General features: G+C 32.4%; 1 protein-coding gene, 2 long non-coding RNA genes and 1 pseudogene across 3 annotated transcripts; 1 reads left to right on the top strand and 3 right to left on the bottom strand.

Moving 5' to 3' along the window:
• Positions 1-3,805: 3,805 nt before the first annotated feature.
• LOC143062226 (uncharacterized) lies at positions 3,806-5,510 on the bottom strand. The gene is made up of 2 exons (XR_012974619.1): positions 5,337-5,510; positions 3,806-4,352 (listed from the first exon to the last, which is right to left on the bottom strand). It is a non-coding gene; the product is annotated as an uncharacterized LOC143062226 (long non-coding RNA).
• Positions 5,511-8,600: 3,090 nt separating this feature from the next.
• LOC143062225 (uncharacterized) lies at positions 8,601-14,942 on the top strand. The gene is made up of 4 exons (XR_012974618.1): positions 8,601-9,082; positions 12,570-12,749; positions 13,323-13,606; positions 14,202-14,942. It is a non-coding gene; the product is annotated as an uncharacterized LOC143062225 (long non-coding RNA).
• Positions 14,943-20,269: 5,327 nt separating this feature from the next.
• On the bottom strand, positions 20,270-21,873 carry LOC143063494 (uncharacterized; annotated as a pseudogene).
• A 1,075-nt stretch (positions 21,874-22,948) lies between these two features.
• LOC143062022 (uncharacterized) lies at positions 22,949-27,253 on the bottom strand. The gene is made up of 5 exons (XM_076233874.1): positions 26,931-27,253; positions 26,035-26,202; positions 25,661-25,819; positions 24,970-25,146; positions 22,949-22,981 (listed from the first exon to the last, which is right to left on the bottom strand). The coding sequence occupies exons 2-5, from the start codon at positions 26,200-26,202 to the stop codon at positions 22,949-22,951; spliced, it is 537 nt and encodes a 178-aa protein (XP_076089989.1). The 5' UTR covers positions 26,931-27,253.
• Positions 27,254-27,575: the final 322 nt, after the last annotated feature.

Here is a 27,575-nt window from a genome sequence, read left to right as displayed (position 1 = left end):
CACAACATAAATTTCAATTCGAATTTCACATTTAGAGGACTGTCTTGGTGTCTAAAATTTGTCTTTGCAAAAGTTGGACGAAGTTCATGTAATGAGATGTTTTTCCCCATTCTTTTAAATAAATCGTTAAAAGCTATAAACGATTAATAAAAATTGCAAAATTTAACCTGTGTCGAACCTATGTCCCCGGGTGGAGTCTATAGCAACATGCGCTATTCTTTTTTTTTCGGCAGCAATCATCAACCTGTTTTCCCAAATTTCATAACACGATTTGTTTTAATTATCATGAACATTTAATTGAAACTTTAGCACATGTAACGACGGAAATTAGCGTCTTTCGAACTTTCGACGTTTGGACAAATTGGCTACTGTTTTGTAATGTGTGGAAGCATTTTATTCCTTTAAGACCCAAACATGTAGTTAATAAGAAAAGAATCTTGGCATTTTTTGCTCTTCGTGTATCTAACTTTTGTTTTGATTAATTATAAAAAAAACGCGTTAACTGCTTTGAAAAATGAAATATCAACTTGGACAAAATGGCTACCGTTTGAAAAACGACTGTGTAGAGAAGATTTTATTGAATCAGCAATATTTGAACTCACGAACCGTGAGGCAAATATTTGTACTTTTGTTAGATATTATTATTGTCTTACTCTTTTTATTCATTTTCTGCTACTTACAAAATTCACTTTCAGTCGTTGAGATAACGAAAAACGTCGTTGGACATTTTTCTTATTCCCGCTTAATATGAAGCCACCGAGTCAAATAAAATTTGGCAAAAATAACGGCTTTAACGCCACAAAGAACCGACACCTGTCGTTGTTCCTGCCAAGTATCAAGAAGATCAGAGAATAAGAAATAGGATCACTATACATAAGATTTAAAACAGTTTTTCATAAATGTAACGTTGGACATCCGGTTTTTTTCACATAGCTTTGCTAATCTAATCATCAAATATACTAGATATTACTTAGTATATGATCAAGAGCTGTAAAAACATAATTTGAAACATATATTGAATTTGTTTTAATATTGGTTCGTGTTTTCTAACATTTTTATTTTGTTTTGCGGATGAAATTTCGAAGATTCTGTTTTAAATCCTAGAGGTTGTAGGAACATCGTGTCCAACGTTTGAAAGTAGAAAGAGAGCAATCAATATTTCAATTTACTCTTATTACACGAAGGCATGTAGTTAGCGCTTGTTTATAGGTAGGACTGTATGTCAGTCCTCATATAATTCCACACAAATTTGTTGGAACAAGTAGAAGGTTTATAAGACCTTGACTGACTCTGCATGCCTTCCTCGGTTGGTAACTTCTTAAATAGGATCTATAAATTATATAAGTTTCTCACAGAAGGTAACCAAAGAAGGTGACCAAAGATTTTGCAACGATACATATATTAAACTTTACAATATGAATAAATATCTTTAACCAATGAATTTAAATAGCAAAAGCAATTAACAAATATATACTTAATAAGCATCGTGTAAATTAAAAATACTTTTAATATGAAATTTGGAGTTTTACCAAGGGAGCTAATAATTAATTAATGTTAAAACTGTCTGCCACACAGCATTTCGGGGCCTCTCCCTCTGGTATCTTTCGTCCCTCTTTTATAGCTGACTATGCGGGGGCTTTTGTAATTATTGGGGGCATTATGATAACATATAGTTGTTAATTTCTGTGTCATTTAGTCTCTTGGCAATCATAATACATATTTTTTAATATATATAGTGATGTCGTTATTACGACATAGCTATATCGTTAAAACGACATAGTGATGTCGTTATTACGACATGTTATGTCGAAATAACGACATAGCGATGTCGTTATAACGACATGTTATGTCGAAATTACGACATAGCGATGTCGTAATAACGACATGTTATGTCGAAATTACAACATGCTATGTCGTAATTACGACATAATTTATTTTTTTTTGAATGGCCCTTATTGGCTTCCGTACCATTCTACACCGTGATTGTTGTTGGTTGCAGTAGAATGGTGTAGCTGACTAAAATCTTGGAGACTAATAAAAAGATTTGTGTATATGTGCTGATCTTAATCGGTTAAAAAAAACAAGTGAATACATATGAACCAATGAACTTTAGCATTGAATCTGTAGAGATTGTCGAATAGTGTTGGACATACATATAATTGTTTATGTAATGTTCTACCTTCGCTACTGTGAAGTGTTGCAGAGTACATATTGACAGTTTGTGTTATCATCTCCAAAAAAGAACCAATTGATTATTTTTTTGTAATATCTGCGACTTATGTTGGTTGTGCAGATGATGTCTTGTTAAAATACTGGTCGTTTTATGAATGGAAGGGTGATATGATTCTTGTTTACTTGAACATTAGATGGCTCGTTGTCTCATTGACTTATATTTCAAATATCATATCTCAAAGTCAATATAGATATGTTTTGATTAATTAATTGGTTCGGTGTCTCTTTAGTTATATATCAAATCTCATATCTTAAAGTCAATATAGATATGTTTGTGCAGTTTTGAGCTTGGGTCAATATTTCATTGACGAATACCTCCTTTCTCCTTATAATAATATAGAATCATTGTCATAACAGCGTGGACAACCGCAATACTTTTGTTGATAATACTACAAAGGACTGGAACTCAATACACAGAAGATTTGTCAACAAACAAAGGCAGATCATTAGGAGATATTGTAATGGGCGGAGTATTTTGATTAAGTAATTACAACATTACGTATGCGCGGTGAAATAATCCCTATCGGACATGTCACCTTACAATTAAAAGGTCAAGATCAAGATGTTACTTGTAATTCTCGAACCATACCGCTTCAAAGGATTGGACGAAAAACATTAAGATACAGACAACATGCGACTACCATATAACTTATAAAAGTCCACAAGACGAAGGAGGCCGAGTGATGACAATAGACGTATTTACACTTACAAGTATACAAATTTGTCCGCCATTACGTAAAGTCAGACAATTTCCCGTAAACTTTGCCATCACAATTGGAAAAATTTGACGTTAAGATTAAAAAAGTGATTAACGTCAAAAGTTTATTCAGAGTAGATCTAAGGTCATTCGGGAACAAAATTCTGCTAAAAACCAAAAGTGTAAATACGTTTATAGTTCACTGCGGCCCATAAGACTAAGTCCTAGGAAAATAACTGAAAATGTACATTAGAATCATGCAGCCTGTTAAAAGCAATATTGCACTGCATCTTATATCGTGTGGAATGATTACAATGTTTTATTTTTATTAGGACCATTTGATTAAAAGTGGGATATTAAGGAGACATAAAAAATGTACCTCTAATTTCTTGAATATTTCTTTCATCTAGAGTTCAAAAATATTCCACGTAATCAACAACTGAAAATGCTAAAGGAAATTTGTTCTTATATGCAGTATTTTCTAAGTTGCTGATGGGATAACAAAAACGATTAGGACTAATTTTGCTGATTCTTGCAGAGAAAATTAAATAGGTCTTTGTTCTTGGAAAAAAAGTTGACACAAATCAAAACAATAGACACCATGGTGTTATGTAAAAAGGTTCAAAGCTGGTTAAAAAACGAAGAACTATATCATCATAAAACTAGACAATATACATATCATAATCTCGGCCACTGTACTATTACCCACAACACAAACAACAACAACAACAATTAACGTATAGCTATTTTAAAGTGAATTTATCATCTTAAAACAAATGAAGACGTTTCTTTCAATCAACGTAATGTAAATTTAATTTATTTTGGTGAATAACCTTTTGGATAGCAAAAATAATTAGGATTCTCCAGGACAGTATCCTCAAATATTTACTTTTAATAAATGACAGTAAAGAACTTCAAAACATCAAACAATAAAATAGTGTGAAATATTACACGAATGAGCTGGTACGTTTATTCTAGTAACGATTAATTGTCACAATATAAAAAGTGGAAAATAGGGATCATTAAATTAAAATATCTGCTAAACTTTTATCTCCGGTAGGGTCTACCAGTATCTCCGACAGGGTCTACCGGTATCTCCTATAGGGTTTACCAGTATCTCCGTCTGTGACTAGTACAACAAGAAATCATATGCGTCTTCTTCATCTTCCAGCGAGTCATGCAATGACTCCAGTGAGTCTAGAAGACCAAGATCGCGTCCTTTCCGGCATTTCTTCTTGCATTTACTATTTTTTTTCCAACATTTATCAACACACTTCTGTACCTTTTTAATGCTGTTGTTGTTAATTTTACACTCTCTTTGGCATACTGATGTTTTATTATCGCAGCGCCCTCTGCAGGTCTGTTGGGCGTTAGTTAGGATGAGCATCACCGCTAGGACCAGAACAACCAACACCACTTTGGTCTGCAAAAAACAACAATATTTCTAAGCAAGAACGACAAATGAATATAAGTTAAACCATTGTTATATGTGAGGGTCTGGTGGGTGTTGATTGAGAATTGAATGCTTCTTTTTGTAAATTAATTGGGGTGTAAAAGCATTGACCAAAGTACATTGCGTATGAAGCGCTTTCGCTAAATTCTAAAAAATGTGGGCACGGTCACTGCTTTTACAACCCTATAGAATTACTAAAAGAAGCATTCTATACTTATAATTACATTTGTTTTTGCTAGGATCATGAAAACACGATTTCTATCAAGTTTTTCATTATATACCTGTGCACTGCATTGTGGAAGCTCGTGTCATTATATATTTATGAATGTTACATTTCATGTTGAAATGGAGGTTAATTTCAGAATGATGCGAAAAAGTCTTAGCCAATCAAAATAACGTTGTGTAATGAAGCATACATGTTATTTAATTATATAATAGAGAATAATTATCAAAACGTACAGAATTAAGGGCAAAAAATATAAAGAATCACGAGAGAAAAATTGACTGAAAAATTAAAGAATTAAGAAAGAAGGGAGTCCAATCCAGACCTTCATATATAGATGATGCATTATATGAAATCATTTCAAATCAAATATCTTGCCCCGTTTAGAGCATTTCGCAAAAATGCAATCTAACATACACAATATGTCGTTTGTTTTTTTCGTTTAAAATTTGTGTTTCATTATTTGGCAATCACTCCTCTTCTTTTTATACTTTCCATACAATAGTTGCCTGTTAATATTGTTATATAACGATATAAGAAGATGTGGTATGATTGCCAATGAGACAACTCTCCGGGGCATTTATGTCCAATCTTATTCCGTCAAAATTGGTGAAAAAAAGAAGGTTTTCCATAAATGGTACTGCATTTTTTCCTATATGTTGATATTATTGTAGTGTCGGGTGCTGTCTCATTTACAAATACCCAAAGTTACTAAATATGAAGAGGCTTACCTGCATGTTTCTTCTGTTAAATGTTAAATTAATTATGAGATACATGTAAGCGAGACTTATTTATATTCAGGAAAACAAAGCTGCAAGCTCCATTAAAATCAATTATGACAATGTACACATACACGTATCTTTTTATCATCTCCTCACCGTTTGTATTAGGATTTTTATTTCGAAATATTTTGGCCTATAGCATCACTGAAGTGACATTAATTGTCACTTTCAAATGCGCATCTGCTGTATTAAAATTGGTACCGTTTGGGGATTTTTTTATGAACTTATTTATCTTTATTATTAACCCTAAGGGCAATAACTCTCGATTGCCATATGTGCTGCGATGCATATGTATCTACATGTAATCTAGTCTTTAATATTCTAACACCAACTCATCTTTGATGACGTCGTGATACGAACCCAAAGGCTAGTTACAGTGTACATGTACATTAATAAATAAAGGTAGAACATATGGTATTTTTAAAAAGTCCTACCCGTTTTATTTTACAAAAACAAGCAATTAGAACATTTAAAAAGCAATCCGTTCAAAAGTCATGAAATTGTACAATAAAAATGTATAATCCGTATTTGCAACGACCAACTGCCAAATATAGCCAAAGTGTTCCGATTATCTTTTTAATAAGCTACAGAATAGTACAATATGACATCTGTATGAGGGTAGCACAGAAAACTGGATGCAAGATTTAATTGTTTTTATATTCTTCTTAAATTGATATTAAAGTTCACTTTTTTATGAGGGGGATTCTAGAACCATAAGTAAAGTTCTCTAAAAAAATGTAAATATCGAATACTGTTTATGAAAAAATGAAGATACGTTCTGCTTTCTTCTCATGGTCCAGCGACATTATATGTATTGAAATAGGAAGGCTAACGCATAACTTTTTTTATGATGTGTTTATTCATTAAATTTTAATTCGTTTTGTAGAATGATATAGCCTTTTGGAATCTCAATGTGTTTTTATTGTATATAGTCTGAAAAAGTTAAACAAATAGCAATTACGGAAGTGCATATGTTGGGATGCTTAAGTTTTATATGCCAAGTATACATTGTTCTCATGATCTGAGATGCTATTATTTTTAAGTTCATTCGTCTCATGAAATGGGAAGCTGTAATCATCCAAGCGCGTTTTTCTCATGTTTTATGTAGCTGATATCTACTCAGACATTCTTCTCATGACAATATTTCTATATCACATTCAGAAAAAGACAATCTGATTAATCGCAAACTTGCGAATTAATTCAAATCGCTGGATCATGAACTAGTGAGTAGGGGCCTCGAAAAGGTTAAAACACTGAGATGTACAGGCATTTAGTTACTAACTTTATAGAACATATTATAGGTGTCTATTGTAAGTAGCTACTATCAAACTAACTTAAGCAGAAAACTTACTACCGCATAGCAAGCTATACAAAGCCCCGAAATGACAACGGCAAAACAATTTAAACGAGACTTTTTTTTTAAACAGTCTCGTTTACGTATACAAAATATAATCAGAAAACAAATATGATATACAGCAATAAAGGCAACTGTTTGGGGTGGGTGGGGGTAATGTCTCACTATTTAACTCACTTTTGTAGAAACATTATTTTTAAGAGTGGAAGATGGTGAAAATGAAGACAGGTTATTGGAGTACTACGACACAATGGTCAATTAAGTTGTTTGATTATTCTAATGGGCTATATTCATTCTAAGCTATGAGTTGATGATGAAAAATAAAAAAGACAGTAGTTTATCGGTTTCAAATCATATTGCTTTTATAATATAGCTTCTGTTAACTCTTTGTAAAGTTCACACATCAGCTAATGACAACCGTATAGTGTGAACATGCATGTAAACGTTACGTACCAGTGAAGACATGAAACACAATTCGATGCAGCAAAAGGACCGAAGGTATGTTACTGTTGAGAAGTTTAAAGTTGAGGATTGAAAGATCACGCGTCTGTCATAAATTCTAGTTTGAAGTTATCCATCTATGTCAATCTCTATTTTCATTTAAGAATATTTTTTTCAGTTCCCGATTGAAATCATTCGTTTCAAACAAATGTTATCATATATAAAAATGCAAATATATTTACTATATATCCTTTAAATAAAATAACGCATAATCAGATAAACTATATTTATGTTTTTTGGCTTAAGTTGCAGAAACAATGCTTACATTTTCTTATTCTCGTAAAAAATTAGGTTGTTTACGTAAATAGTTGAAGCAACAACACAAGACCATGACGAGCGTTTTCTGTTGAACGTGTCAATAGATATTTAAGATTAGTGTATCTTAAAATTTAATACTGTGTAAATAAACAAATTATATAACATTCAATTAAAATCCAAATGATTTTTTTTTTTATATTATACCAATTGAGCAATATCTATTGAAAAGGAATAACGTGAAAAGTATTAATATAGCATTCAAATCGAAATAATGATATAGATGCTTTGTCAAATAATGCAGGATGTTTAAAATACTTCCTGTATAGCGTTACCAATACAAACGAGAGTAAAGCGAATCTGTATTGTGCATTCTTTTTGGAATCGAAAGCAAAACTGACCAAGAGGTAACCATAAGTGCAACTTTGTATGTATTTTATTTTAATTTCATATGCAAATTCATAATGCCATTTTATGTTTATTTAATTCTGTGTGAAATACTCTAAACGCATATTTTCAGTTGAAACTAGATCTACAATTATAAAAAAAAGGTCGAAAGATACCAAAGGAACATTCAAACTCATTAGTCTAAAACTGACAATGACTTTGCAAAAGACGATTAAAAGACTCAGTCAGTATACCAAACACAACAGCCGATCAACAAGAGCACTACAATGATCGATCTTATATTATATGAGGTGAAAGGGGTGTTCAAATCTCAAGTGAAAAAGAAACAACGCCATGCCAAACAATAAATACAGCGAAAAGACAAACAGTTCACGAAACACACTGTATCAATAACGATGATCACTACGGTATGATATTACACTAGATTCAATTATTCCACTGATCTTAAGACAAGGAAACATTTATAAACATTTCTATCATTTCCATATTAGCAAGTTCATCCTTGGAATTGTTCGATATATAAAAAGTTAAGCTACAAAACAAATCGTGTTTCGTCCTTAAATTATTGATCTAATCCGAATGCAATTTAATAGGTAGTTGCATGTTAAAGTATCTCATGTCAGCCTCTAGTTTGAAAAAATTCTCCATGTTGTTCTTCATATAATACTATCAGCATTTATGATTTCCAGATTCTAGAATGTCTGATACATATTTAAATGATATAAAAGAAAATGAATCAGATGAAGGTTTAAATGATTTCTTCTACTTTCTGGAAGGACACGGAATTGTTGATTTAACGAATGGAATGAGAATAAGAACAAAACCAGAACTTTCAGAAAACTTAAAATGTTTTAAAGCTGAAAGATGGAAAGCTGAAGAAAGGAATATGTATTTAAATGAGTTAAGCTTCCCTTCTGGTTTCAAACTTGTAACCGATATCTATAAAATATCAATCAAATTAGAGAAAGGTGGTTTAGAAGAGGCAAGCGATCCCTCGGAAAGGAAACGTTTAGGAAAAAAACAATGTTTGTTTTCACTTCGGGATAGTTATAAAGCTGATAGTGATTTCCAAGTTCCAGTGGACGACACCTATATCAAAGATGGTGATATAAGCCATTACTGGGCATTAATTGAGGATGGTGAAAATCAGTGGAAAAAAATACCTGCTAGGATAACGGTAAATTAGATATTGAGGATATTTAAGTTTTTGAAGCTTTCAAATATTTTGCAATAAATTTCAATGATTTGTAAAACTTTTGAAATGTTAAGAAATGATTGCAATGATACGATTTCATTTTTTATTTCCAATTTCTCATTTTTCAACAGTAGCATACCCTCTGCAAATATAATTACATACTTTATTTGTTTTCACAGTTTGATTTAGAAGAAATCTCGACATAGTTAGATTATACAATTAATTACACAATTCTATATCAATATTCTTCTTATTGTTTTAAAATACATCAAATAACCCCATAACAAACATATCTTAGTATTGACGACTTCAAGTCTAAACCTCCTGATTGCACTTGTGCTAGTTTCCAATTCAAATATAATCCGGCTGGCCGTGGTATTACCGGTGACCTCAACATTGTTAATAACACTCCCCTACGAAATGTGTTATCGAAAGGTCCAAAATATCGTGAGCAAAATTCATCAATTGGAAATACAGCTTTAAATTTTGATTGATTCAGTCGAGGATTATGCCAGGCAATGGGCTAAGCGTCAGAAGGAAGACGTAGACACTCTTTCCGAATGGATTAAGGAAGTGATGTCGTTAATGCAAATCAGAATTAAGAAACTGAATGGGTCTATCAATGCCCATGCTACGTCAATCTTTAAAGACCCTAATGTTGCAAAGCACTTATCCTACCTTCAAGACAAATATGTTGTTGTCTCCGCAGATAAAGCCCCAAACAACATCGTTTTTGTGTGTAAAACCCATTACATTAACTGCTTGATAAACGAATTAGGTATTGACAATTCACTTGGAAACCTAACATATACCCTCACGACACATACCAAAGAGGAAATCCTGGATAATCATAGATCTGTTCTATGTTCCTTTGGAATTTCAACCAAAGATGATGAACTGTATCTTCCATCACTGTATTAGATACCTAAACTGCATAAGTGTCCTTACAAACAACGGTATATTGCTGGGTATTCCAAGTGCTCCACGAAACCTCTTTCTGAATTATTAATATTCATTTTATCAGCAATCAAAGACGGGCTTCAAAGTTATTGTGAAACTGCCTATTCTAGAGGTGGCGTGAATCAGATGTGGATACTTAAAAATTTCAAAATCTTTTAGAGAACATACAATCTAACTCTCTTTCATCTTGCAATAGTATTAAAACATTTGACTTTTCTACACTTTATACAATAATTCCACATTCTAAACTAAAAGACAAATTGAAAGAGTTGGTATTGCTTTGTTTCATTAAAAAGAATGGCCAACGAAGATACAAGTATCTTGTCTGAGGAAGGGAAAAATTCCTACTTTGTAAAGGATCACTCTGATTCAAACAAAAAATTCTCTGAAACTGACATTATCAAGATGCTTGATTTCTTGATTGACAACAAATTTGTTACGTTCGGATGACGTGTTTTTTAACAGACCATCGGCATTCCAATGGGAACGAATTGTGCACCTCTTCTTGCCGACTTGTTTCTTTATTATTATGAGGCTGACTTCATACAGGAACTTCTTAGGAAGAAAGATAAGAAGTTAGCAATATCCTTTAACTCGACTTTCCGCTATATAGATGATGTACTTTCACTAAATAATTCAAAATTTGGTGACTATGTCGAATGCATCTATCAAGTTGAACTAGAGATAAAGGATACAACAGATAAAGTTAAGTCGGCCTCATATCTTGACTTACATCTAGAAATTGACAATGAGGGTAGATTGAAAACAAAACTTTACGACAAACGAGATGAATTCAGCTTTCCTTTTGTGAACTTTCCATTTCTAAGTAGCAACATTCCAGCAGCACCTGCATACGGTGTATATATCTCCCAATTGATACGATATTCCCGTGCTTGCAGTTCCTATCATCATTTTCTTGATAGAGGGTTGTTGCTCACAAGGAAGCTATTTAATCAAGAGTTTCAAATGGTAAAGTTGAAATAATCTCTTCGTAAATTTTACGGACGCCATCACGAGTTGGTTGACTGTTATGGAATAACCGTTTCACAAATGATATCGGATATGTTCCTAACGTCGTAATAACAATCCCCTTCCCTTTCATAAATGTGACCTACCGAATTAGACTATTTACCGGATGTGTTATCTCATAAGCAACACGACGGGTGCCACATGTGGAGCAGGATCTGTTTACCCTTCCGGAACACCTGGGATCACCCCTAGTTATTGATGGGGTTCGTGTTGTTTATTCTTTAGTTTTCTATGTTGTGTCATATGTACTATTGTTTGTCTGTTTGTCCTTTTCATTTTTAGCCATGGCGTTGTCAGTTTATTTTCGATTTATGAGTTTGACTGTCCCTATGGTATCTTTCGTCCCTTTTTTATCCAATAGATTCATTTTTTTTTAAATTCATCTGTGACGTCACTTATAGTGGCGTTGATACATTCGTGTGACACACAGTTGGAAATTACATTTTTCTGTTTTTGTGTATTAACGTGCATTAATTGTAGGTGTTCGTTGTTATTCTATGATTAACAGGTCGAAATTTATGATTATATTATATATTTCTCTGTCCTGAGTGTTCTTGCATTTATTTGTAGTGTTGTCACTTTAGCGACATTTTTAACATTGCTATTAACAACGCGAGGTTTGACTAGACATAAAACCAGGTCCATCTCACTTTTATTCTTGAAATTACCTGTACCAAATTAGGAATATGGTAGTTGTTATCAAATAGTTCTTTTCTATGTAAGTTGCATTTGCGTTTGTTTTTGTTGCACTACAGTTTCTGTTGTTTCGTTGTTTTTTCCTTTTTTCCTTTTTAATGATTCGTTGTTTTCTCTCAATCGATTTAAAACTTTTTAACAGGGTATACCACTGTTGCCCTTTTTTATTTGTTTTTATTACAACCTTGATAAAATTAATTAAATCGTCTGTTTCATGTTCCAGCTGTATTCTCCTTGTATGACACCTGGACGTCATGACTTCAAACTACGTGCCTATTGTTCTTTATTGCAGTTGTATGTTTAAAGGGGGGACATTAGAAAAAAAACAATAATAGTATTAGAATGCAAATAACCATTTCAACAACTTTACTAAGAAAAAAATTCGCAAAATCCTCAATCCATGTCAGCATAATGAATGTTATAATAATCAATAAATTTCCTCTGTTAAATGGGTAGCAATAAAATATATTGTATTCATTTCTCTCAATTTTGTTACTCATAGTTTTATGTGAAAGAGATGCGAAAGATAACAAAAGGACTTAAAATTCCTAAGTCGAAAAAAACATCATGACAATAACAACAATCAAAATTCAAACAACAGTTTACAAAACACAACATAGAAAACTAAATACAGAGCGGTATTCAATATAGTTGTTTTTAATAATTGCCAATATACTACTATATTATATAACGGTTAACTGTGATTTTGACAGGAGATACTTTATACTCGGTAATGACACAAAACTATATATGATAGTTAGATGGTATTATATCATATTTTCAGTTTGATTTTATTGAATTCGCTTGTCGTCGACTTAACAGTTTTCTGATTGTGTCTAGTCCAAAGAAGATTACACATGTCGTTCATCCGGAAGGATCAACAACAAACACCGGCAAAGAAAATGGTATGACTGTCAAATTTGAAAAGGGTTGCGTTAATCAAGAACATACATTGGAATATACGGTATGTATAAATATGTATAAATAAATAAGTTTTACGACAAAATGATCGTACTGAGCAGCGCTAATTAATTGTTGCATGTGCAAAAGTGTTTTGAGAACAATAAATTGCTCACTTATAAATGTAATCTTTCTGCTTTTGTAGATTTATTATTAATATGACTTATTGAACTATTCTACAAGGCTCCTATAAATTATTCAAAATGTAAATATAATTGAGATTTGTTTTACTGTTTAATTTGGTCGCTTTGATAACGCTGCGTTCTGAAGGCCGCATGATGTTTCCACACGCAAAACATATCAACTACTGATATTGCCAACGTTCTAATGTATTAACGCATCCCTTAGAATGTGATGTGATGCATATTTTCACTCTCATTTCTTAAAAGAATTAGCTTACTTTATTCTACTAGTAATCAATGATTATTAGTGTTCAAGTACTTGGTATTTGTTTCGGCCTTCCAACTATATTCATTCGTATCCTACTGATTAAGGATTTTGTAAATGTTTTCCCTTGTATCTTTACAAACAATTCAGAGCGAAAAACAGTAGTATAAAGTATCTACATGCCTTTCAGGTACAAAGACCAAGTGGAAAATACGTAATCAATGATTCGAATTCAACAACAATAGTAAAAGCGGTAAGCCATAAAATAACCTTAGATTATAAGAAGGCGAAATTAAAAAGGTCAATAAATATATCTGCAAGACTTAACAATGACACAAATGAAACTGGAGACTCAGATTCAGCCGACGATTCCAATGTTCAAATGATACTATTCAAGCAGGGCAAACTCACCATTCAGAACCCAACACGTCTCACTACTGGAGAGTATACTGGACAAATAATAGATTCGGAAGAGTAAGTACTATCTAGAAATCCTCATTATTTAAGAAAAGTAATTCATTTTCCCCGTAGTCTTTTACATATGAGTTTTTCCGCCTCTAAAATGTCCTAAAAATGCGCTAAAATGTCCCCCACCTGACGGCTGGACCCTATTTTTGACATTTTAACCTATTATGTCTACTTGTTTTGTTCACAGATCTTCGTCAATATAATAGAATTTATGCGACGGAGGACATTTTAGTGCATTGACAGTGTGCCATAATCTTAATCTCTATAAAAACAAACAATTATAAGCCAAAAGAGAAAAATAAAATGCATACAGACGAAGCCCATTAGCAATATGAAAGAGAAGAATACAAAAATGTACCATAGTACAATTACCTGATGTATAAGAACCAGACCACGTCAAATGGATATCACCAAAAAAAACTATTAAACAGTTAGTAATAATTACCTAAAATTGGGCGTAATATATTTTGTTAACCAAAAGATCAGATCATCTACCTGTTGTTGAATACTGAGTCGCACTTTGAACATACTTATACAATATTTTTTTCTTTTTGTAATTTTTGTATAATTTTTTTTTAAGACTTAATATTTTTTTCATTAGAAGCGTACTGTTTGCAAGAATCAAACGACATAAAAATCTTACAGCTGAATTATCAGAGGAGCTGGAACTATTTTATGGTAACAGAATGCTTTGCAACATTTTGCTGTTCTTCGAAAAGAAACATGGGAAAACCATCCACCTGATCACAGAATGTTGTTTGAAACAACATGCGGAGTTTATATGTGCAGAGCATCAAAAAGATGGGAAAGTTAGGGTTTTTGCGTCAAAAGATGTGTTTTTACCCCCTCATCAGAGAATTCGAATTCGCCCAGATGGATGTTTAAGACCGAGAACGACAAAGAAAGGCCATCAACACTCTTTTTTGTATTTCATGTATCTCGCAAAAGACAATTTTACATCCTTTTCAGTGGAGTTCTGGGGTACACTGGGAAATGCGATGAATGCCGTCATAGAATTTTCTGCTGATAATCAGAAACGAGGTGATCTCGCGAAGGCAGATTTCAACATAAATGGGATCCTTGTTCCAAAATATTTTGAAAGAGCTAACACTATGATATGAAATCATTAGCTTAGTTCATGGTTCATAATGTTGATTATTTCATCATTATGATATTTTGATACACTTAATTGTGAAGTGGAAAATATGCTTTGTTTTACCCTTAGGGGTACCTTTAATACTCATTTAGTAGAGTTTATGCGGTACAAAATAAAATTTAGAAATTTAGTGAAATATGATGTATTCAAGGGGTGAGAAGAAAGGCTTTTGTTTAAAACATCAGATTTTAAGGAATTAACTTGTTTCAATGTGTATAAAAGAATTTTAGATATTTTCTTCGTCTTGACAACTGTTTCCATGGCTCTAATGTTTATTAAAGAGTTCAAAGTATGACAAGTAACGCAGGTCTTCTATGAAAATATCATTTTAATAGTATTGTCATCGAGGACAATATCTACTGTAATATATAATATAATACAATGCAAGTAAATATTTTATTTTTCCTCTAATTTATAATCTCACAACAATATAGGTATAACCACATATATAAATTATTATCTTGATTAGACATAATATTTTGTCAATAAGTACTTTTGTGAAACTTTTGATACTGTCAGATAATCAGTGCAATTAGTTGTTCTCAGCCCTTATTTGGTCAAAATTAAGAAATGACATAAAAATTTTGCCAATCAGTTTTTTTTTCAATTTTTTCAATCATTTAAGTATGTCTGATTCAACAAATACAAAGAACTAAATGTTTTTAAAACCCAAAAAGAAAACCTTCTTACTTTGTCTTTTCCTTAAATCGATACATCAAATTCATCTGACATGAAGATTTCAAAATTTCAGCCACTATTCTGTTTAATTAGGGTAGACTAGAAAATCTTTTAAATGGTGAGTTTCTGATTTTTTTTGCTATAAATGCAGCTTTTAGTACAAAGGCTGTTCCATTACAAACAAACATAAAATGAAGGGATGGAACTTGGAAAATAGGTTATCTTGTATAGAGTTTTTAAATTTTCCCTTTCTTTTTCCCTGTCCCAAAAGAAATTGATATATAAATAAACTCATCATAGATACCAGGACTAAATTTTGTATATACACCAGATGCGCGTTTCGTCTACTAAAGACTCATCAGTGACGCTCGAATCCAAAAAAGTTAAAAAGGCATAAATGTGACTTCCCAGTGATCTATGCAAGTTTTCATGTAACTATCCTGAAGAGTATTAAGGCTTTTGAAGAGTATATTCATAATTACAAATTACAAGAAATTGATTATATGTAAATGCACTATTTGGCATTTATAAAACAAGTGCATTTGGCATTTATAAAACAACAATTGTACATATTAACAAATGATAATAAGTATTTAAATGCGATCAATAAACAAACATTATGTTTTATAGAAAATATGGCTGAACATGTTATATGTTTTTGTAGGTGAATATCTTAAATAGCACTCTTTATGTAGAACAAAATCTATTGCTTCAACAATCAATGGTGTCAGTTTTTTAAAAAAAATTGTAAGGGTTCCGCGGAACCCAGTGTCTCGCCTACTTTTGCTGTAAATTGCAGGATCAACAAAAATGAGGGGAAAAATCAATAAAAATATTCCGCTTGATACTTTGTTTAGATTGTAGGAAGCTTCTGTCCAAGTTTGGTAAAAAATCCTGGATAGTTTATGAATCTAATAAATGTTTTAAAAACTTTAACTGCAGACTGGATGTAATGTTAACTGGAAGAAAAACTAAGTCCATTTATAAGTAAAATACAGATACACAGGTACAAAATATTAACAAAATTTCCTTCTAGATACTAGCTTTTGATCATAAACAAGCGTCTGTCTAAGTTTGGTACAAATAAAAAATAGTATAAGAAAGTTATCAAAATTTTTAAAAATTTAACAACAGAGTGAATGTGATGTTTCCTGGCAGAAAAAAAGTCCATTTAAAGTAAAATATGGAAAAAATGGATTTGTCATTTTACAAAATTTACTTCTGGATACTATCTTATGATCATAAACAAGCTTCTGTCCAAATTTTGTACAAACCAAGGATAGTTTAAGAAAGTTATTAAAATTTAAAAAACTACAACCACAGAGTGATGTAATGTTTTCCCGCAGAAAAACTAAGTCTATTTATAAGTAAAATATGGAAAAATTGGAATTTTATTTTCACAAAATTTACTTCTGGATAATATCTTATGATCATAAATAAGCTTCTGTACAAGTTTGGTAGAAATCCAGGATAGTTTAAGAAAGTTATTTAAATTTTAAAAACTTTAACCACAGAGTGTATGTAATGTTTTCCCGCAGAAAAACTAAGTCCATTTATAAGTAAATTACGGAAAAAAAGGAATTTTATTTTCACGAAATTTACTTCTGGATACTATCTTATGATCATAAACAAGCTTCTGTCCAGGTTTGGTAGAAATCCAGTATGGTTTAAGAAAGTTATTAAAATTTCAAAAACTTAACCACAGAGTGAATATTTGTGGACGCCGCCGCCGACGACGGAATGTAGGATCGCTTAGTCTGGCTTTTTCGACTAAAGTCGAAGGCTCGACAAAAATGTGATAAATTTAAAATACAGAAAAAAAAATTTAATAGGCCATAATAAACCAATTCTTAGATCCATTTTTTTATTAAACCTTTTTTTCATAAAAAAAAAAAAAAAAACTCTGCCAAAAGGGGAGAACAGACAGAAATCAAATTCAAACTTTTTTTTTACTCTGAAAAAGTTTGGGTGTATGGGAATCAAAGATTAATTAATTTTTTATAAAGGCTGTAAATTCTCATGCATTAAAACTATCCATTATTCAATAAAAGATTTTTTTCATAATCAAATAAACCGAAATGCAGAAATATAAAACAAAACCCTGTTATAAATGATATCCTTATCCAACTTCACAAGTTGACTAAAATTACCAACATGTACAGAAAGATCTTACAATCATTCAAAGAAAAAAGTCTATCAAAAATATAATACCCTGCCAAATCATTAAAATACAATAACAGTTGTATTCATTACTTTTTTATTGAATTTAACCCTGTATATTCATTAACCGTGGATATCAAAAGATTTGTCTAGAGTTGTGAAATTGAAGAATTTACAACTGTACAAACCCATGCATGGAAAAAACATCATGATCATGTATTCACATTATTCTAATAATCCTTCTTTCTCTAAAAACAGAAGTTTTCAAAACTACTTCTTTCCAACAGGCATCTTAAAATCACATGTTGATACACAACTCTTGAACAAAATACTATTGTTCTAATAATTCATATATAGTTTACAAATAGTGGTAAAATATTGTGTATCCTAAATACCTTTTAGAGTATTTCATAGTAATTTACAATAATATATTAAAATAGTACTTTTGTCATCTATTTCTAAAATAGTATCCTACCTTGTAATTCAGTTTACATTTATAAATTTCAACAAGTTACATTATTTTAAGGAAGAAAAAATACTTCACTAACAAAGAATAGTTGTTATGTGATATACACATATATACCCTCAATATCTTTGAATCATTAAATAATACAACTTCTTTAAAATCAAAGGATGTGACCTTTTTTTTTACCTTACTGCATGATGTATGTTCCAAGCTTATTGGTGAATGCTTTGGGGATTGAAACCATCATTTTTGTTTGACAACTAACGCTTTTGTATAGGGACATATGGTTGGAACCCCCTTATAAAAATGCCTTGATCTGCACATAGCTTACCTCTCTAACATACAAATTTTATATAAAATTTCTCCAATATGAAGAAGATATACAACATAATTAGGAAAGATTACCATTTTTTTTCCAAAATTTAAAAGGAAAATAATAAACTTAATCATAAAAAATCTCAAATTGCATTTTAATCTCATATTTTGTATGTATGAGATATGATCTTCAAGTTCAAAATTTAACTGCAATGTTTGCACAATATACTAAATAAAATGTCATAGGGTTTGTTTACTTTCCTACTCATACATATAACATTGTTTTTTGTCCCATCATTCTTTCATTTGGTTGCATTATGATTAAAAATATTAAAACTGTTGACATTAAAATGTAAAATTTAGGTGTAAAAAGAAAATTTGTCAAATTGAACAAAAGAAATTTCTCACTATTAAATGATGTTTGATTTTTGTTTGAAAATAAGCTTATGATTAGAACATGACAATTTGTTTAACAGTGAAAAACTTAAAACATAGCTGATAATTATTACACCAAACAATATAACTATAGTGAACACGAATAAATGTAGTGAATAATTACTGATGTTATAGCACCATAACATTATTAAGTAGAACAGAAACTAAATGGAACTAATAGGTGGGTAAATTAACAATTGCAGGTTATAACATGATTTTTCTTACTCTGTATGCAAACAAACCAATTCTACCCAGTTTGACAAATCAGCCATTGCATGAATTTTCTAAATTATACATCAGGTTCTTTGTACGCAACATTTTCATTAAATAAGTACAAAAAACCATTCTACCACTTTATCCAGGTTCATAACAATATATTTCATCTCTCAGTAATTTAAGGTAACTTCACATTTTTAAGCTTACATATTTGCGAAATAACCTTCAGTGGATAAATATTTCAATCAACAAGGTGGCGAGGTAGTATCTATGTTAAACATGAGATGTAATATTCAATCTGACCATATCCTCAGTGTCCAATATCTTCTTGCTACAGTTCCATTAAGTTATGGGTAGCAGAAACTCTGCAGGGAACTGGTGTGAGATGATATCGAACACTCCTGGAGTACCAAAATGGGGATATACCTTTCCTATAGATTCTAAACAAGACAATGCTTAACTTTTAAGCAAACAACAATCCAAATGACTCAGTATAACAAAACCAATCAAGTCTATGTCATGAAATTAGCAATTAGGTGTCATGATTTCTATCATGTCTATTGTTCAACTCCTATTATGATGGACAATAAACATCAAAGACTAGAAGGACTTGTGGTGCCTCTGCATTGAATAAATTAAAAACAAAAATAACTCAACATTTCACATACAATCCTGTATATCACATTTTGGTACCACACGACTATAAACAGACAATGGGTGGGATGAGGTGGGATTAAAATAACTTCACTTGCAGGCTATAAACATACATTACAGTACAAACGTTGCCTATTCTGTCAAACGTTTGCCTCCTCATTGAGTCGATATTAAACAAATGAGACAGAATCACATGGACTTCCGCCTAAGTTAATTGGCCAATGAGGTTATGGTATTTGGTTTTGATGTTATATTTGTTATTCTCGTGGTGTTTTGTCTGTTGCTTGGTCCGTTTCTGTGTGTGTTGCGTTTCGGTGTTGTGTCGTTGTTCTCCTCTTATATTTAATGCGTTTCCCTCGGTTTTAGTTTGTTACCCCGATTTTGTTTTTTGTCCATGGATTTATGAGTTTTGAACAGCGGTATACTACTGTTGCCTTTATTTATGACCATATCCTCAGTGTCCAATATCTTCTTGCTACAGTTCCATTAAGTTATGGGTAGCAGAAACTCTACAGACTTCCTGAAGATGAAACCCAAAATCTCAAATACAGTATAATGCCTCTTCCCAAAACTCAAAATAAAACATATCTTCTTTCTTAATATTATTTATTACATAACAAGTGTTGTACAGATAACATAATTATACATTGCTCTTAGATTCACAAAATGTATGCATGGGTATTTTATAAATTTAACAATAATAACTTGTGCAATTTCAATTATTCAAATAAAACTTATCAAAATGATAGTTACGATGAAAACATTTTTAATTACCAATGCAAGTACAATGAATATGGTGCAAATACTTCATTAAACTTCCTCAATCTTAGGGCTAGATCACAATTAAGATTACTTTTACTCTTTGTTAAAAACATGAACTAAACTAGAATAGTCAGCTTGTTCTTTAAATACAGTTTCAATATTTTCAGACCCATTTGCAACTTGAGATAATCTCAATGCAATACTGCCTGCATCAACTAATGTATGAATTCTACTATAGTACTCGGCACTTGTTCTGCCAAACCAACCAATATGTTTCATTGCCTGGTCTACATTTTCAGCTGCCCCTGATAAAGCCATGGTAACTGCACAACCTGATCGAAAGCTATGGGGGGTTTCTCCTTCATAAATTCCCAACAGTGATAAGTAATAACGCAATCTCTCATACATGACAGAGTAATTGACAGCCTTATCCAACACTCTGCCTTTTTCAGAAACTATTCTGAACAAATAACCTACTGACATATCAACTGTACTGACTTGGCAAAAATTAACATAATCAAGCAGACCTTGTACAGGACAAATAGACAAGTCATCACACTTTTTAATAACAAATGTATTACTCTTTCCCTTATCACCTCGGAGTGTCTTTCCAAACGTATGTTGAAAAACCAAGCCACTATTATCATTTAATACTTTTACCTCCTGAGCAACAACTAAAGAAAGGTCACTAGCCCTATCACCTGCAAAAAATTGTAGTTTCATCCAAGCTCTATCTCTATACAGAATATACCTCTCCCGTAATGACAGACCAGGACTTTTAATTTCCCTATCAATGTATGAACACATTGCCTTAATTTTTGATAAAAATATAGGCTTAGCTTGTTTTGGCAATACATGTGCACTGGCTTGTTCTTCCCTGATTAGTTTAAGATATTCTTTTACTATGGGGGCACAAGCAGGGTTACCAGACTTAGAAAAAATGTCCCAATATCTCCCAAAGCCATTATCATCAAATATATTAACCAATTGATTGATCACCCCTTCAACTGTACCGGAAGCCAGTCGTTTTGGACAAAAACAGTCAAACTCCCCCTTTTGGCCTAAATGTTTGCAATGACCACCGTGAATAGTAGTTTTTCCAGAAAAAATCCTTCCAAATTAAAAATCTTCGAATATCATCAGGTGTACAAACTGACAAATGTTTGCAATCTAAATCTTGGAGAAATTGGAGAAAAGAACCTTGAAAACTTTTCTTCCTCTTGTGACCTGATGAACAAGTTATTCGTTTATCTAACTCGTCCATTCTTCCCTCAATTTTTTCCAAATCAATGTCACTATTTATCTGCAATGACAAATATAAGGTCCATTTTTAGGTCAATGACAAAAAATTTAACAATTAAAAATTGAAAATATCTTAATAGGACTTATAACCTCAAAAGAAATACAATGCACATGCATTACCCAATAACAATATACATATTTTTAAGATTAGCAACACTGATACATTAAAATTATACAAAAACATTCAATTCATTTTAAGTTCACTTGAAATATCCGTATTACAGATGTATTACTTCACATGAAATATAAACAAAAATAAGATCAAGAAAAAGAAACTCTGAATGCCCACAATGGCCATCTTAAACCAAATTCATCAACAACAAAGCCTTTCCTTGAAGGTGCTTTGACAACCCCTTTTTGACCCCTAGCTCCTAGAAGAATGGAGGTTGATGAACAACTAGTCAACATTGGCCACCACATAGGAACTGGATAAAGTTCAGGTACCACAACTGTGCAAGAAACTGACTGTTCCTTCAAAAAACATAGCAAAGGAAAAATCAATACATAGGGTGGATATACATACATATTAGATTCTGCCTTTAAATCTTGGGAAAACACATTAACACCAGAGGTTTCTGGTGTTAACCATGGGGTAAAATGTCTAAGTGGCCTACTGTCTACTGATTGCATTACATTCGAGTCTAAAGACATAAGATCAACAGTATGTGGACCAAATCGAGAATCAACTAAAACCCATGAAGCATTACTCAACATAGTATCAGCCGTGTTCAAAATTCTAGAAGGACCATCAGCCTTATTCAGTTCAGATGGAACAAAACTTAGATGCAAATCAACATTTTGCCCAGCGACCAACTGAAATATATCCTTCATAATACAATTCAAGGCCGGACATTTGCTCCCTTGACTATTCCAGGCTCCTATTACCGCCATGCTATCAGTTAATACATCAACCCGAGAGTCTAATAAAGATTTTCCCAAAGATTGCAATGCCTTCAAAATGGCTTCAGCCTCCTTTTCATGAATAGGTCTAGTATCATCACCCAACCAATAATCACCCATAGTCAAATGGTTGTCACCTAAATTCACAAGTGCCCCATATCTATAACCTGAAGAGTCTGTAACCATGTCAATCTTATTATGAAATTCTGGTCTCCATTTTGAGAAGCCTTCCCATTTGTCCAAAAATTTCCAATATTCAATCTCCTCTTTAAGAGGTCCAAATACCCTAACAGGCCTACTACATTTAGTACAAACAGAAATAGCAGCATTCACCTCCCTGCAAAAAAGCTTACAGCCAGGTACAGCTAATTGCATACTAATACACTTTCCAGAAAACCTTTGTAAAGTTCTCAAGTCTACCTCCTTAGAAGACAAAATAAATTCACGCAACTCAATAAATTTTTTCCGCTTATCCTCTGGTAAAATAAATGCTTGCTTTTCCGAATCAACGAAAAAACCAAGAAATTTCTTACAAAATTCTGGAACCAATGAACACTTCTTAAGCGAAAGAGTATACCCTAACCTTGTCAAAACCTCCAGCATAACATAAACCAACCTCCTACCTTCGAACTCTTTCTCCTCACTAAACTGCAATGGGCCCCCTCGAGTTACTGAAAACCTATCATCAATATATAATGTATTCAGTACATTTAATTTTCTTAAATATGATGTTACACACATCCCTATTGACTGGTATATGAATGGGCTTGCTTTCCAACCAAAGGGCAATGTTGTGTAAGTCATGTAAAATCCCCCAAACTGAATACCAAAATATGTAAATGAATGTTGACTAAGTTTAACATGGTCATAACCTGACTTTTCATCATATGTTACCATTAATGCATCTTTCTGTACTAATCTAGGAATATCTTTCAAAGTTTCAAGATGAAATGGTAAATCTTTCACCCACAAATTTAAAAAACGTTCATCATGGCATAAACGTGGCTTGCTGGGTTCGACTGTAAGTGGCATTACTATTCTAGGGGGTTCACATTCACCAACTGCTCCCAACAGCTTAACTGAACCCATAGCAATTTTCTCGCATAATTCTTTTGAAATAAAATCAACATGTTGCTTACAAATTTTTGAATTTTGAAAATATTGATTTGGAGGGATATCCGAATCATAGAAACGACCCTTAAAATTTCCTTTAAAGTATCTGAAAAAATCTGTAGCATCAACCCCATTTATAAGCCATTTTAGTATATCTTTATCATCTGTCCCTACTAGAATATCTTTCCAGTTAGACAAATGGTGATGAATCTGACCGCTTAGAAAAAGATCAGGATCACGCAAAGGAAAAGTCCCACTATCAAAATGAACACCACATGCACCATTCAGAACTTCTTCAGCCGAAGGAACGTGTGTTGTAAGTGAAGGAGTTTCACCTCCAAGTGTTACCCATGCTGGTTCTTGGCGTACTTGTACCTTTTCGGGATTAAAACCACTTTCCATTTCCCATTCTGGAACATGAATGTTGAATGAATTTAAACTTCCCAATGTATTACTATTCTGAAGAGAAAATAAAACTCTCTCTATATCCAAGAACCAACATAAGAGCACTTTAAGGAGAAACCCCTTCACCTACAATCCACGTGGAACATGTAGAACCACTAGGGTATCAGTGACCCTTGAATTGTAAATGAAGACATTTCAAATAGAGAAAAAATAAAATAAAATAAAAAACAAAATATTTCACAATAAATTAAAATTCCCCAATTAATTGAACATACAAATATACGAAAAACATTATTTTCCCTTTGCAGCCTTCATTTTGTCACAGTCTCTTATCTGATGACTTGTACTCTCGCAAAACAGACAAGCACCTCTCTGACGTATTCCAGAATTTCCAAAATTTCCAGAATTTCGGGGTCTACCCCTATAATTATTATTAAAGCCACCTGGATATGGCGGTTGCAAGTAAGGCATAGCATTGTATGGATACATACAAGGAGCCTGGTATGGCGGGTATAAATTATGCAATGGCGAATCTTCAGGTTTTGGAGTAGTATCCTTTTCAGGTTGCTTTTCCTTTAAACACTTCGACACAGCTTTTGTGATTGCATCCGCAACCTTACCACCCAGTACGGACAAACACAAAGAAGAGATATCTAATTTTAATTGATGTCGGTTTGCCTGACGTGTTAACTCTTCAAAGGTATCGGCATCATCATGATTAACCCGTCTTGCAGCTTTAGCAAGTTCCTCCAGAGTAAGTAATATGAGTGAATCACTAGGATTATCTTGCAGACAAAGTGTCCTCACCTTCTCCTTTGTGTTCTTAACAACTTCTTCTTTTGTAGTATTCTCTAAGTTAGCAATCCTGTCTTCCAAATCGTCCCTCTTCCTTTTATTTGTCCCATTGTTGTTGTTGTCACCACTACTCTGCACAATGTCACCACTCATCTGCACATTGACAGGATTAGCACTAGTAGTGGGAGTCTTAAAAACAGAAAACAAAATCGGTCTTAAAAACAGAAACAAAACCGGTATCATTATTAACACACATTACATAACACCAGTCAATGCCAGTGAATCACTATTAATATCAAAATTCTATGTAAATTACCACAGTGTTGTCAATATTTTCATTTATAAATATGAATAAACATATACTTGGATTCAACCAGTATGGATTACGTCACAGTAAGACAAGTAATTATGTATTAACCAACAAGACAATTTTATATTTTTATATGCTCGTTATGTGGTACAATTTGTTGCTCATAAGTGAAGGCCACACAAAGACCATAAATGATGGCATTGTCCAATTACTTCTTAGGTTATTATCTCATTGGCATACAATTTTAGAAATTCTCTAGTGCGATCATTGATTTGTCTTCTAAGCTTGTCATCCTAGTCAATGTGCAGAATTGTATATGTAAAATTCAATAGATTTAATTTTATCTACCAGCCAAGACATTACATTCAAAGTGCAGGACTAGAAATTACTTACTTGATCTTGTGACTGGGTTAAATCTTGTCCACTAGGTTGCCCATATTCATTTGCATACAGTATCAAACAATGTGTGGCCCACCTGGCTTCTTCAACTGTATTATCTCTATTGGCAAATTGAAGTAAATCTTGTAGTTCTGCACCAGTTAAATCCAGAACCTGATCAATAATTTAAAACAAAAAAATGACAAATAAAACTCAACAGAGCTTTTGTTTTACTTCTTGTACTAGTAACCTTGCTAAATTTAAATAAAACTGGTTTATTTATAATGTATTACAAACACTTGACTTGCATATGATTGTCTATAAATGGTTTTAAAATAGTAGCAAGATAAATCAAGTCAAACAATGAAATGATTAATAGTACTACAAACCTGTTGCCTCAGATCATCCATGGATAAATTATCCAATTTTTTGTCCTTTTGAAAACGGGCAAACTCCTTTAAGCCCTGTGGTTGTCCTCCTCTTATTCTCTTAATAGCTGCCACTAACCGTACCCCTTTTAATGAGTGCCTCCGTTTCAAACACGTGGGTAAAACCATCTGAAAATAAATACACAACTCTACACACTAGTCTAGACATCAAATGACCTTGCGCACCTGTTGAGGGAAATCCCCTTTTGGCATTTTTTAAAACTATCTGAAGTACCACACATAATAAACGAACATAGGCAAATGTTATTTATCATTATAATCTTAAAGAAACAAACAACATTTTTAAAAGTGTCTATCATTTGATTATATAAATCAAATCTTATAAAATCTATGATAACACGTGTCGAGCGCACCTTTCGCCACGACGGGATTGTTGAAAATCTTTATACCTCATTAAATTTCGTGAGAAACTATGAAATGAACATATCTTATCAACCAGTTTAGAATATAAATACAATACAAATGTTAAAAAAAAAAACATTGTTCCTATAGATATAATTTATTTCGCACTCGACCTCGTGGTGTCGGACTTTCCGGCCAATCTAAAATTTATTATATCTCCTTGGCCCTGGTTATTTTTTCAAATTATACCTAATAACCCTTGTCATTATTCTTCAATTATATCTCAAAACCTCTTGCTTTATCAAAAAATAAATATTACCATCTCCAAATAAATCAAACCATCTCCTTGGCCCTCGCCATTTTTCCAGTATCATATCTCATGGCCTCTTGCCCATTTAAAAATGTATTATGTCTATTGCTATTCTCAAATTACATGACCTCTTGTCATTCTTATATCATATGGCCTCTTGCCATTTAAAATAAAAAATATATACCTTTCCTATGAAGTATGTTGCCAACTTGGCCTGAGCAGTCAGGACACGGTCCGCTCTCTTCAGTGGATATTAAACAAATGAGACAGAATCACATGGACTTCCGCCTAAGTTAATTGGCCAATGAGGTTAAATACACATTAATATCTGTATTGACAAATATAACAAATAATATACTTTACAGAGAAACCTGTAACCTAGAACCCCCTGTGTTTGGGCCTCAAATGATTGATTCATGAAATACATATAAATACAAATATAATATGGCATCTTTAAAAATCTATCTGTTCTGTCAGATCCGTTTTGTAAAGTTTTCTGGAAACACCCCTTTCTTTCCATCACTTTTCCTCATATCAAGTAACCAACCATCATCCTATAATTAAAAAAAAGTTAAAAATTAATAAAGTTATCACTTGAAATAAAATACAATAAGCATTATGTGAGTATTGTCTATTGGTTAGAAATTCAGTGTACTGGAATAAAATGCTAACTTGATCTTTACCTTGTCGTGACGTCAACCTTTTCATGTACCGTGATTCATGATTACTTTTTCAAGAATCCATTCTTATCCATTGTATTCATATAACATAATCACACGACAGTAACAATTTCAATGTTTCGACAGAAGTCATCATTGCATACAGGGGA

This window comes from Mytilus galloprovincialis, chromosome 2 (genome assembly GCF_965363235.1).
Source record: "Mytilus galloprovincialis chromosome 2, xbMytGall1.hap1.1, whole genome shotgun sequence".
Lineage (NCBI taxonomy): Eukaryota > Metazoa > Mollusca > Bivalvia > Mytilida > Mytilidae > Mytilus > Mytilus galloprovincialis.
Note: the sequence above shows the minus strand (reverse complement) of the source record. Positions and strands in the feature narration are given on the sequence as shown.